General features: G+C 48.5%; 2 protein-coding genes across 2 annotated transcripts in view; both read left to right on the top strand.

Annotated features, from left to right (window-relative positions):
• The first annotated feature begins 657 nt into the window (after positions 1–657).
• Positions 658–3,804, top strand: HOXA4 (homeobox A4). The gene is made up of 2 exons (XM_038765689.1): positions 658–1,440; positions 2,123–3,804. The coding sequence occupies exons 1-2, from the start codon at positions 675–677 to the stop codon at positions 2,461–2,463; spliced, it is 1,107 nt and encodes a 368-aa protein (XP_038621617.1). The 5' UTR covers positions 658–674; the 3' UTR covers positions 2,464–3,804.
• Positions 3,805–4,845: 1,041 nt separating this feature from the next.
• The window catches only part of HOXA3 (homeobox A3), a 20,489-nt gene continuing 13,657 nt past the window's right edge, over positions 4,846–11,677 (top strand). Inside the window, 2 exon segments of the mRNA XM_038765676.1 lie at positions 4,846–4,954; positions 9,396–9,479. The gene's annotated coding sequence lies outside the window, so the exon portion shown is untranslated.

The raw sequence follows: 11,677 nt of genomic DNA, 5'->3' as shown, positions 1-11,677 counted from the left end.
GTAGGCGCTTAACAGATGCCAACATTACGATTATTATGGGTTCAAATCCCGGCTCCGCCACTTGTCAGCTGGGTGACTTTGGGCCAGTCACTTCACTGCTCCGGGCCTCAGTGACCTCCTCTGTAAAATGGGGATTAAGACTGTGAGCTCCCCGTGGGACAACCTGATCACCTTGTAACCTCCCCGGCGCTTAGAACAGTGCTTTGCGCATAGTAAGCGCTTAATAAATGCCATTATTATTATTATTATTATTATCTTCTCTCTCTTTCTGCCCCTCTCGGCGCGGGCGGAGGGACCCCCGTCAACCGCCCTCCCCTCCCCCCACCCCCCAGCATCCATCATCCAGCCCCGCGTTTCCTGATCCGGGCCCCGCGCGCGCGGCCTGCCCATTGGTCCGCAGGGAGTCACGTGACCGCGCCGCTGGCAGCGCGCGCCGCGGTGGGGGGAGGGGCAGGCCCGGGGAAGCGCGCGCGGGGGGGGGGGGGGGAGGCCCCAACTCTGTCAGCGGCCGCGGGGGGAGGGGGAGGAAAGGGGGAGGCACTTGACAGCGGGGGGAGAGGAAAGGAGCGTGGGGGGGGGGGGATGGGAAGCGCAGGGAGGAGGGGGAGGGGCCTCGCGGAGCCCAGAAAAACGACAACGCGAGAAAAATTAGTATTTTTGCACTTCACAAATTAATGACCATGAGCTCGTTTTTGATAAACTCCAACTACATCGAGCCCAAGTTCCCTCCCTGCGAGGAGTACGCTCAGCACGGCGGCCCCGGCGGCGGCGGAGGCGGCGGGGGCGGCTACCCCCCGCACCCCCAGCACCCCCATCACCCCCAGCAACACCCCCATCACCCCCAGCAACACCCGCCGCCGCCGCCGCCGCCGCACCTGCAGCCTCCCCAGCATTCGCATCCCGGCGGCGGGCACTCGCCCCCCGGCTACTTCCAGCAGCGTCCGAGTAGGGATCCCGGTTACCAGGCTCCCCCTCCTCCTCCTCCTCCACCTCCTCCTCCTCCCCCTCCTCCTCTTCCTCCTCCACCTCCTCCGCCGCCACCCCAGGCTCTCTACCCCGGGCAGGCACCTAGCTACCCCTTCGGCTACGGCAGCGCCAGCCCCGGGCGACAGCAACAGCAGCAGCAGCAGCAGCAGCAGCAGCAGGACCAGCCTCCGGGCACCTCTCCCCATGCCAAAGGAGCCGGGCAGCCCTTACTCCAGACCCACGTCCTGCAGCAGCAGCAGCAGCAGCAGCATCAGCAGCACCCAGCTCCACCGCCTCCTCCTCCTCCTCCTCCTCCTCCTCCTCGCCCCTGCGAGGCGGCCCCCTTGGCCGGCGTCCCGGCAAGGGGCAGCCCCCCTGGGTGCCCCCTGCTTCTGCCCGACAAGAGCCTCTCGGGCCTGAAAGGCAAAGAGCCCGTGGTGTATCCCTGGATGAAGAAGATCCATGTCAGCACGGGTGAGTGGCGCCTTGGAGCGGGGAGGAGGGAGAGGGCACGGATGGTGGCGGGGGCGGGGGGGGGAAGGGGGTGGGAGGGCACGGGGGGCAGAAAGAGGGAGAGGGGGGATCGGCAGCCCGAGGGGCGGGAGGGGAGCGACCAGAGCGAGGTTGCTGCCCGGCCAGTTGGAGTGGTATGGCTGTGTACGTGAGGGGGTGTGTGGGGTGTGTGTGTGTGTGTGTGTGTGTGTGTGTATGCCACCTAATAAAAACGTGAGAAACCTTTTGTATCCGGGGTCCCTTTATCAGGAGATTTACGAGACGCCAAACTGTTAGGGCAGTAATTATAGCCCCCATAAATTTAATTGCCCTGGCAGTGGCTCTGGGCCATGAGGCTTTGAAGCTTTTCTTCAGCCCCAGTGCCCAGCACCATTTTTTATGGCTCTCGATTGTTTCCCATTGTCAATAGCCTGTGAAACGTTTTCTCCGCCGTTATGTATCTTACGTGTACTTGGTGTCAGGTTATTATATAATGATTATGTCCAATTGCTCTTTTTCCCTCTCCGTCTCTTCATCCTTCCTCATCGTCCTCCTCTTCATCCTTTTCCTTCTCTTCTCCCTCTCCTCCTCGTCCTCCTCCTTCTCCTCCTCCTCGTCCTCCTCGTCCTCCTCCTCCTCCTCCACCTGGGTTGCGTGTGCTCAGTCAACCCCAATTACAATGGAGGGGAACCCAAACGGTCTCGAACCGCCTACACCCGGCAGCAGGTCTTGGAGCTGGAGAAGGAGTTTCACTTTAACCGTTACCTGACCCGGCGGCGTCGCATCGAGATCGCCCACACGCTTTGCCTCTCGGAGCGCCAGGTCAAGATCTGGTTTCAGAACCGGAGGATGAAATGGAAGAAAGACCACAAGCTGCCCAACACTAAGATGCGTTCCTCAAACCCAGTCTCTGCCAGCCAGTCATCAAAAGCACAGACTCAGGGCCAGCACCACCACCCTCACCACCATCCAGATGGCTCCACATCAAACCCCTCGGCCCTATAATCTCACAGACACCTACCTAGTCCTATTTTTCCCCCAACTGCTTTTGCTTTCCTTTCCTCCCTCCCCTTCCCCCGCCTTCCCCCTCAATTCTGGACCACATAGACAATAAGCAAAACCCAATGGTGTATGTAAAGAAAGTGAAAATTCCTGCACCAGAGTACAGGTTGCTTTCCATTCTATTCCTGGACAGCTATTCCGATGATTTAGATACTGCTGGCGTGCTACCGTAATAGTTACTTATGGAAATACCTGCAGAGCAAGGGATGAGAGATCCTGAATCTTTGAAAAGGATCCCTTGCTGTAAAATACCTTTGAAAGAAGGTTAGAAAAGCCCCCCAACAAACTAGTGAGACATTGACACAGAATCAGACACCGAGTTTAGTTGGGCTGTTCGGGGAATGTGTGCATGAGCCACGTCCAGAAGGAAGAAAGTAGGCTTTCCCTCCATGGAGGTCAACTCACAAGAGCTTACGAGCTCAAACATGAGAGACATTTTGAACATCTTGAGGTTATTTAATTGGTTTCTAAGTGTATAGCCCCGATGTAGTTGTGATACATTAGTTTCTCCTTATCGCATTTATTTAAAGTATTGTTATAGGGATACTGTCTTACTCTCTGGCACGGTCTAGTGAGTGAGAGGAGTGCTTTTAGGTCCATGTGCAACTGTAAAATTGTGCATTTTCTTGTTCTGTATATAGAGCGAAGTGCTGGGAATAAACTGTAAAAAACATTAAAGGCTTAAAACACGGGTTCGTGTGTTTCCTAAAATTTCTGCTTTTATTGTTTGGTTAAAATGATCCCCTGAGTGCAAAGTGTAGGCGTGTCATGCTATATTAATTTTAATACTGATTGCCAACATAATGTGTGTTTGTCTTCAACTTTAGTTGAGCAGATGTCTTGCTTCGTCGGTTGCCTGAATAACAACAGAAAAGTTCACAATGGAAGAAAGTGTTATTTATTGTTTAGTTGGCTGGCGGTTTTTTTTTTTTTAACAAACTTGGCACAGACTTAGCTTGGATCTATATGGTTATGTGGATATGTCCTTCTCTATATAAAGCAGCCTGCACGGAAGTTCAGCAAATTCCATAGGGATGATTTGTGCAATCCAGTTCCACATTGAACCATGATGACACCTGAAATGAGTGGTCGGTCATTATTAATTCATCACATTGGTATTTATTGTACCTTTTCAAGTAACTAGCATGTGTTGCGGGAAAAAAAAATACAGTTGTGCAAAGAAGTTCTGGTCGACTGTCTGTTTTAAAGATACCCGTATACTAAGCAATGTCTTGTGTTCTGGAAAAGAAAAAAAAAACAGCTTTAAAAATAAAATGAAGCTCTCCGGTACCACTCAGAAGTTTCATTTGAGAGAAATGGGCGGGATGATGTCACAACGGCATTCAAGCGTAATTGTAAGGAGCTCAAAGACCAGGCGACGCAGAGGATTCTCATACTAGGGAAAGCCAAAAGCTTACCGTTCTTTAAATTATTAGACAATTTGATATCCTAAGAATATTCTCCTCATCTGCGGGTTATTTTTTTTTTTGGTTTTGTTTTAGCCCTAGTTGATTAAACAAGCAAAAATCTTAGACCAAAACATTTGTGGGGCAACCACAACAATCTTGCTGACACAAAACCCTGTTTTCTGTTCTAAACAGAGAAAGATGTTCAGTGATGAAACGACTCCCATCGCAACAGTCCAGAAATTTAGATTCCGGATATTAAGAGATTCGTTGAGTTTTCCATGAGAACGCAGGTTTTCAAAGAAAAAATAAAAACTTAACTGAGTCCTCCAAAACAGCCTCTTCTTTTCATAAAACCTGTGTACATTTGCCCTTCAGTGGTTGACACTTAACTAAGCATGAGAAAAAGCACGGTTCTCTTACATGCTGCTATCTGTTGCCGGCAAACGTATGCCAGCTCTTTAATTATGAACGAAATAGAGTAGATCGGAAAATGAAGTAAAGCATTTCGAGCTCTTTGGCCAGCTCCCGTTTCTCTGCCAGGCTTTTGTTTGTGGCTTGCCAGTAAAATTCAGGGTTGGAGAAATAACTGCAACCATTCGGTAAGGATTCAAAATACATTTTAGAAAGTGTGGACGGTGTGCTCGGGTAAGCTGAGTAAACGATGTTGATAAACTGACTAACCTTCCATACACACTCCACCCTGCCCCCCACCCCCGCACCCACACTTTTAAAAAGAGAAATTAAATCGCTCTGAAAATAGCAATTTTACTAAGAATCATTAATCACCTCATGCAATAAATACTTCTTTGTAATTCAACAGCAATTCTGAACGGCATTCTCTCGGAAAACTCTGTGGAGGAGGAAAGGATCTTCCTGGAAAAATGTGGTCATGTGTAAGGACGCAGCATCTTGGCTGGATTAAAAAAAAAATCCAAAAAAACAAAAACCCAGAGCAAGGGTAGAGTCTCGGTGGAAATTGAGTGCCGGACTGCAAAGTATCATATGGCAGAGTCTCATCATTTAAGGTAATTGCTCATATTTACGCTTTTCGGGGGGAGGGGAGGTACCGAAGTCTCACCAACCTTCATGTATAGGGCCTTCGGTCAGTTATGCTAGGGAGAATTTAGGCAAATTATCCAGATCATTCAGGCCACAAAATACCTTGTTTAGAAATACCCAGGTAAGGAAGATCATTTTCGTCTTTTGAGTAAACCAGAGAGGACTTCAAATCTCTTGTTTCTCTTCACTAGTGGAGACCTAGTCTTAGAGTCAGAATGTTATCACAATTTGGTAATTTCAACTGTGGGGTTTTTAATCTTGCATTGTCTGTCCTTTGCTAGGGCAACCATAAGAGTTCACCGAAAGGACAAATTTTCTGTCCCATTAATTGTTTTTTTAGGGAAGCCGACTGGCCCTGCAAACCCTTGACCTTTAAAGGCAGTATTCTATAGAGCCTATAGCCTTAGACCCAACCCCTCCGTGCCCCTTTATCTCTCTGTCTCTCTGGCTTGGCCTCTCTCTGTCTCTGTCTCTCTATGTCCTTCGCTTTCTCTTGCTCTCTCTCTTGTCTACTTAAGCTACAGAAGGAAGGTTCACAAGTTTCTGGGAATGGAGGTTTTGTTCACATCTGAAATCAGCCTAAATCGGATCCGAGACACTTTAATTGTCACAGTTTGAGCCAAGTACTTATCGCCCTCCCCCTGAAGAAAAATGGCAGTTTGCAGGCTATCTTTCCTAGTTTTTGCTGAAATCTATGCTATACCTGGTGTTTTATTACAGGAGGAATTCAACTGTGACAGGCATAGTGCAGTACTTAATACCTAGAAATGGGCTCCCTGGGAAGATTTCCTAGGTAGATTGCATAAAGGTGCGGGGTGGGGGGGGGCACGTAGTGTGCCTTCTGCACAATTTCAAGGATTCTACTTATGAGGGCTCCCGGATGTCTTCTTATTCCCTACATTCCCTTGTCCCACATGTTCCCGTGTAGCCTATTCTCTCTGCTGTCTCCCATTAGTGCCTCCCCGTCCAGTCTCAAGGCCTGGCAGCTTTGCTCAGAGTAGTATCTTCATCTAGTCCCAACGGTTCAAGAGCACAAACAGACTGGTGACTGTTTAAAGCAGGCTTCTTAGGATGCCACTGTAAATCGATAGGCAAACAGAGACCCGTCATCCCCGTGGGCCTGGGTGAGCTCTGTTGAGACTTTTCTTAAAGCCCTCATAGACAGACTCGCCCGGAGGTAGAATAAATATCACAATAGTCTGCCCGATTTATAGATCGGCCTAATAACAATTATGCTTGCCCTTTCAGTGGGTTTCTGGAGTTTGAGAAATAGGACCGCGAGGAGATAGTTTGTTTCGGTTCATTAATAATAACTGGGAGCGTGTTTATGGTAGCTTGAGACTTCTTCCAGCTTGACTCCACCCAACAGCTCTGTTATGTGTAACTCACACCAGATCCGTTACCTGCCTGATTTCTCTTATTTGGGAACTGGGAAGGAGTGTGTGTGTGTGTGTGTGTGTGTATGTGTGTGTGTGTGCGCGTGTGTGTGTGTGTTTGTGTGTATGTGTGCTTGTGTGCTTGTGTGTGTGATCTTAACTATGATATAGCCATGGGCAGACACCCCCCCATGCGTGTTCTACACATAAGAATGCACTCGTGTTTGGGTAGCTACATACCCATGTGTGTTTCCACATGTCAGAATGCACATGCGGGTAGATCTATCTACCCACGGGTCTTTCTTGGTGTCAGAATGCATATGTGTTTGGGTTGATCTATGTTGAATCCCTACCACTAACTCTTGGCCTCGTAGCTGCCTGGAAAATACACACAGTGGATTCCACCTTTCTTTGGAGAGCTCCCATCAGACAGGCAAAGACACGGTGTAAAACCATCCCGAGCAAGTGTGATCAGTCAGCTCCTGCTTCATCATGGGCGCATATGTAAAGAGGATTATAAGAAAGATGGGCTGTTAAGGCCACCTCTCAGCAAGAACCCGCATCCGGAATCCGGTGACTAATTTCGAACTGAGGTCCAGAAACTGACCTGCCCTCGGTTTTTAATAGCCGAGTGGTTCGTCCAAGGCACTGAAAAGTTGTCGTAATCCTTGGAGGAGTTTGGGGGACCCAAGTGAGCAAAAGGAGAAAACCCTGCACTCGCAGATAAAGGTGTAGCCTCTGTTCATGGGGAGATATTGAAATTGTAATCTTTGAGGTCACGTGACTCATTAAATAATTAATGCAGATAGTCAGGAATGGATCTGTAGTCGTCAGGGTCTCACTAGGAGTGATTCTCTCAGAAGTGAAACCCAACTTCCTATTTGATAAAAACACACCCTCCGATTTATCCTGACAGACTTTAAACTCTCTAAGAAAGGCAATAGGGACTCTGCTGGTGAGTATCGAGTGAGCGTTTCGAGCTGCGTTCTCTTTTGACCGTTTCGCGGGGTCTGTATACGAGTCCGCCGAGCCCGTTGCGTCTGGGGGAGGTGTTGGAGCTTTGCTTGGGGTGCCTTGTGGTCACATTCTGGCTTTTGTGATGAAGCGGGACCGGGTCGAGTACATTCGGTGATGTTCTGATTCACACTGTGGAAGGCGGGCTACCACAGCGCGAGCGCGCCGCTTTGTTCCATTTTTCTGGCGTTAATAAATCACCGGCTCGGAGCGCAGGTCCAAGAAGGCAGTGGCGAGCCAGGAAGCATTGTAAAGGAAAAGTCACGGGCAAATTTCTCTAAGACTCATTAGTCGGAACTATTTATGTACGAAGTGGAACTGCCGCAATGAATGTTATAAGCTCTGGGATAATAAAATAACGATAATAATAAAAACACGAATAATTAAAATGGGCATCATCATAGTGGATGACGCCTCACAGTCTTGGGAAATGGCTTCTGAGAAAGTGGCTTCAGAGCAAGTCTTTCTGGGGAAGTTTAGTCTAGTGTCTTGAGTGGCAAAGGAAAATATTGATGTGGCGCTCTGAGATATCAAAAAAAAAATCGAGGCTACCCCTTCTCTGAGGCAAACGGCGTATTTCAAGAAGGGGAAAGCCTTCCGATAAAGTGTATGACAATTTGTAACTGAGTATTGATTAAAGATCAAAAGAGATCAAGGAGGAGATGGAGAGGAAATCATCAGGATGATTTCTAGGTGGGAAACGGCAAAGAGAGCGGGAAACGAAATAGCAGCAAAGGATAAATCGAATGCTCGCTGCAGTCACTGACTCCTGAGCTGGCTAGGGGTCCAGTGAAGCAACTTGCAAAAATTCAGTGGGATCTGTTGGACAGCCTAACCCTAACGCCCAGGTCAGGCAGCGGTGACCCCGTCAATCAATCAATCAATCATATTTATTGAGCGCTTACTGTGTACAGAACACTGTACTAAGCGCTTGGGAGAGTGCACTATAACAGAGTAGGTAGACACCTTCGCTTTGGACAAGATGAGGGGGCTTACATCAAAACCTCTCCTGCCGGTGGCCATGATGGAACTATGAGATTACACAGTCAAAGCAGCCCCTTCCTGAGAAGCTCTCTCGAGGCAGAACTGCAACCTTTCCCAGGACATCAACTGGAAGTTTTTTTTTTTTCAAGAAAGTTTCACGATGGCAACACTGCTATTTTCTGCCCGATGGGCAATAGAGTGGACAGAATCTGGTTGCAAGTAATGCATGCAATCGTTTTGCGACGTAGAGACTCCCTCTTTCTGTTGGTCGATTTGACCAAAAGAGCAGGACTCTGAGGCGTCCGATGGCTGCCTTCTTGGCGTCCTGTAATACCGTCTTCAAGTGCCCGCTTCGCCCTCATCCCCGCCCCCCGCCGCCGTCTTCAGCAGAAGTTCGCCAAGTCGAAAGGGTTTAGTGCAGCTGGGATCTCGTTAGCCCACAATAAGGCTTGGCGAAGAGATGACGAGATCCAGGCTTGACTAAAAAGGAGACAAAATCGCTACCATGTTCAGCTCCGCTCGAAGACCGGAGCCCCAATCTGATTTTTCTCCAACAGAATTCAACACCACTAATGGGGTTTCATGAGTTTCCTTGACTGAGTGATCCCAAACAAGACTTCCCTTTGTTAGCGAAAGGAAATAAAGCAAACGTGTGTAGAACTCGGAAGCTCTGAAGCGAGTTTGAATCAGAGAATAGAACCGAGCCACATTGGAGGCAGAAAAAAATAATTCCTTATCTGCCTTTCCCTTCTACCCGTCAGGTCGAGGCAGAGAGAGTGGGAGAGAAGGGGAGGAAGGAAAAAGGGGAGCCTTATTTATTTTTACCAATACCAGTAAATGACCGTATTCGGTCCATTTGTAGAACAGAACCTAATAGGCGATAAAAGCGATCCACGGAGGGACTTTAGTGACTTTTTATGTGCGCAAGGTCACTGCGTAGCGCAGCCTTTGCGAGCCACCCAGCCGCCCCACACTCCCCCAGTTCCCTCCATTCTCAGCGATCATTCACCCACTGCTGTTTGTTTGTCTGCAGAACGGCCGGGCACCGGAAAAGACGATTTACCGAACGCCCGAAGCAGGAAACAATTCAATGCACTGCCTTGAAAATCTTTAAGAGGTAAGCGCGTTCCACACCCCACTCTCCCGCGCGTCCCGGAATGAGTTTGGCCAAGGAAAAATCCGAGAAGCCTTGTCTATCGTGCTCGCGGGCAACTCCAGTAGTCTGAAAGCGATTCTGATCAATCTTTAACTCAGCTGGAATTTTCTGGCCAGCTCGTTTCCCAGAGAATGCGGGATCTAGAGACAGACAAAGAATGATGCAAGGCAAGAGTGCTGGCTGGAGGGGCACTGGAATCAGGGAGAAGGCAGAGCGGTTTGAGCGGTAAAAGATACTGGTAATGGATGTGAAGGGTGCTTTTCTAGATTCTTAACCACAAATAATCAAACCCGCCTCCCAACCCCAAGCCTCTACAGACTCCGTGAGGTTTCCAGCCAGGGCAGGCAACTGGGAGGACGGTTCGGACACGGTGGCGGGGGATGGGAATGAGGAGGGGGGCTTGTTACGTTCCTGGCTGTTTGCATTGACTTCTTATAATTTTGGAGTTAGGAAGTCGGAGTCCTAAGCCCTGGTTTGAGGAAACTTGTCATAATGTCCCTGCTGTTTCGAGAGTTTTTCCTCCCCGTGCTCGCAGATAAGTTGCTGGTATTACGTATCACTAGGCCTTTCGAGTTGGATGCATACTGTGCCTTTCTTTGGTGAGATACTCAGATGCTCGTGTCTGGAAAGAAAATATACTGGAGGTCATAATATCTGGGCATTTTTCTCTAGCTGGACGCGGAGAAACTCTCCCAAATTCTATTCAAGTTCCTGCTAGTTGTGTCCTCTAGTTTGGGATGAAGGAAGGTAATTAGTATAGTTTACTCCCTGATAGAGGAGCCATAAATTACGTGCCTACGAGGGTGGATTGTAATGTTGAAGCAGCTTTCAGAAATCTTTCTTGCAAAGAGATACTGAACACAGAAGGTTTTCTTTGTTCTTTCAGGGATTAGGCCTAGCACCTCTTAAGGAAAGTGAAGACTGAGTTTAGAAATAAAATCCATAACATATTTTTCTTCTGGGCTCCATGCTCCTTACCATTTGTTCCCCATAAAAGTATCATCAGTTTGTGAATTGAGCCTCCCCTTCACCAGGGCGATTTTCTGCCAATCGCATCCGTTTCGAAACGTTGATATGGGAATGCAGCTTTTATGTACCAGAGGAAAGTGAGAGGTATTAAGCGAGCTCAGTTACTCTCCGTGTGTGTATGTATTATGCATATCAGTTATCAGTAACTCTGTGTGTATGTATAATGCACCTAACATAATGTAATTGGTTGTGTATTATATAATAGATAAGATTTGTAACTCTATATCTATTTGTTCAAAGCTAAACACATATCCTCAAGGGCCCAGACTACTTGGTATCCACATGCATTGCAAAGGCACCTAAGAAGAAATGACCCATATTAAATAATATTCCAATAGCAAAGCTCGAAATGAGTGAGTCCTACTTTATACTTAGAGGGGAGCCACGCGTGTCGACGCTTTGGGGAAAGATCTAAGTATATTTATGATGGAGAAATCAGACTGCGATATTTGAATACAAATACCGCTAATCTCCCAGCAGCTTTTCAAATATTTGCCAAAGACTCCCCTATTAGCCGGCTCTTTCCAAGCCAACTCTCAAGGTTTCTTTTGTTGCGCTGCCTGCCTGGGCTGACACCAAGTTACACGCGCCCACGGCCCGGGCCTGCCAATGAAGCTGGGCTCAGACACAGCAGGCTCAGCTGGATGGAAAGTTAGAATTTTAGGGGTCTTGGGAGAGGGATCGGGGAAAGGAGCTGGCCATAAGTCCCTTCTCCTTCCTCCCCCTTCTCCTCATCCCCCCTCTAGGCCGGGAACCAGACGGTGTGTTGGCAGGCCGGGGCAGCTGAAATCTCTCCTCTCTTCAAACTGGATTAAAAAAAAAAATCGTGGACCTGCCCAGAGAAAATGAATTCCAGAGCTGGTGAAAGGGGATAAATTTCAGCTGCTCGTATTCGGCAGGGTCCAGGACACCCTAAAAAAAACAACCAGGGAACTGTCCTCCTCTTCCTCCCCCTCCTCCCCTTCCTCCCAAAGCACACCCCAGAGAAACTGTTTCTACAGCAAAAGTTCCATTTCCTTGGGAAAAACCTCAGCTCTGTCCTCTTTCCCCCTCCCACCCCCCGCTCCCCGAACACCCCAAACGTTAATCGTTAAACCACAGTTTGAGCATTAACCTGATCATTAATGCGA

Source organism: Tachyglossus aculeatus, chromosome 2 (genome assembly GCF_015852505.1).
Source record: "Tachyglossus aculeatus isolate mTacAcu1 chromosome 2, mTacAcu1.pri, whole genome shotgun sequence".
Taxonomy (NCBI): Eukaryota; Metazoa; Chordata; class Mammalia; order Monotremata; family Tachyglossidae; genus Tachyglossus; species Tachyglossus aculeatus.
Note: the sequence above shows the minus strand (reverse complement) of the source record. Positions and strands in the feature narration are given on the sequence as shown.

Bases quoted from the DNA above. Each gene is read 5' to 3' on its own strand.
- HOXA4 (XM_038765689.1), top strand. From the start codon at position 675: ATGACCATGAGCTCGTTTTTGATAAACTCCAACTACATCGAGCCCAAG. The intron at 1,441-2,122 runs GTGAGTGGCGCC...GCGTGTGCTCAG, and splicing joins GAAGATCCATGTCAGCACGG to TCAACCCCAATTACAATGGA.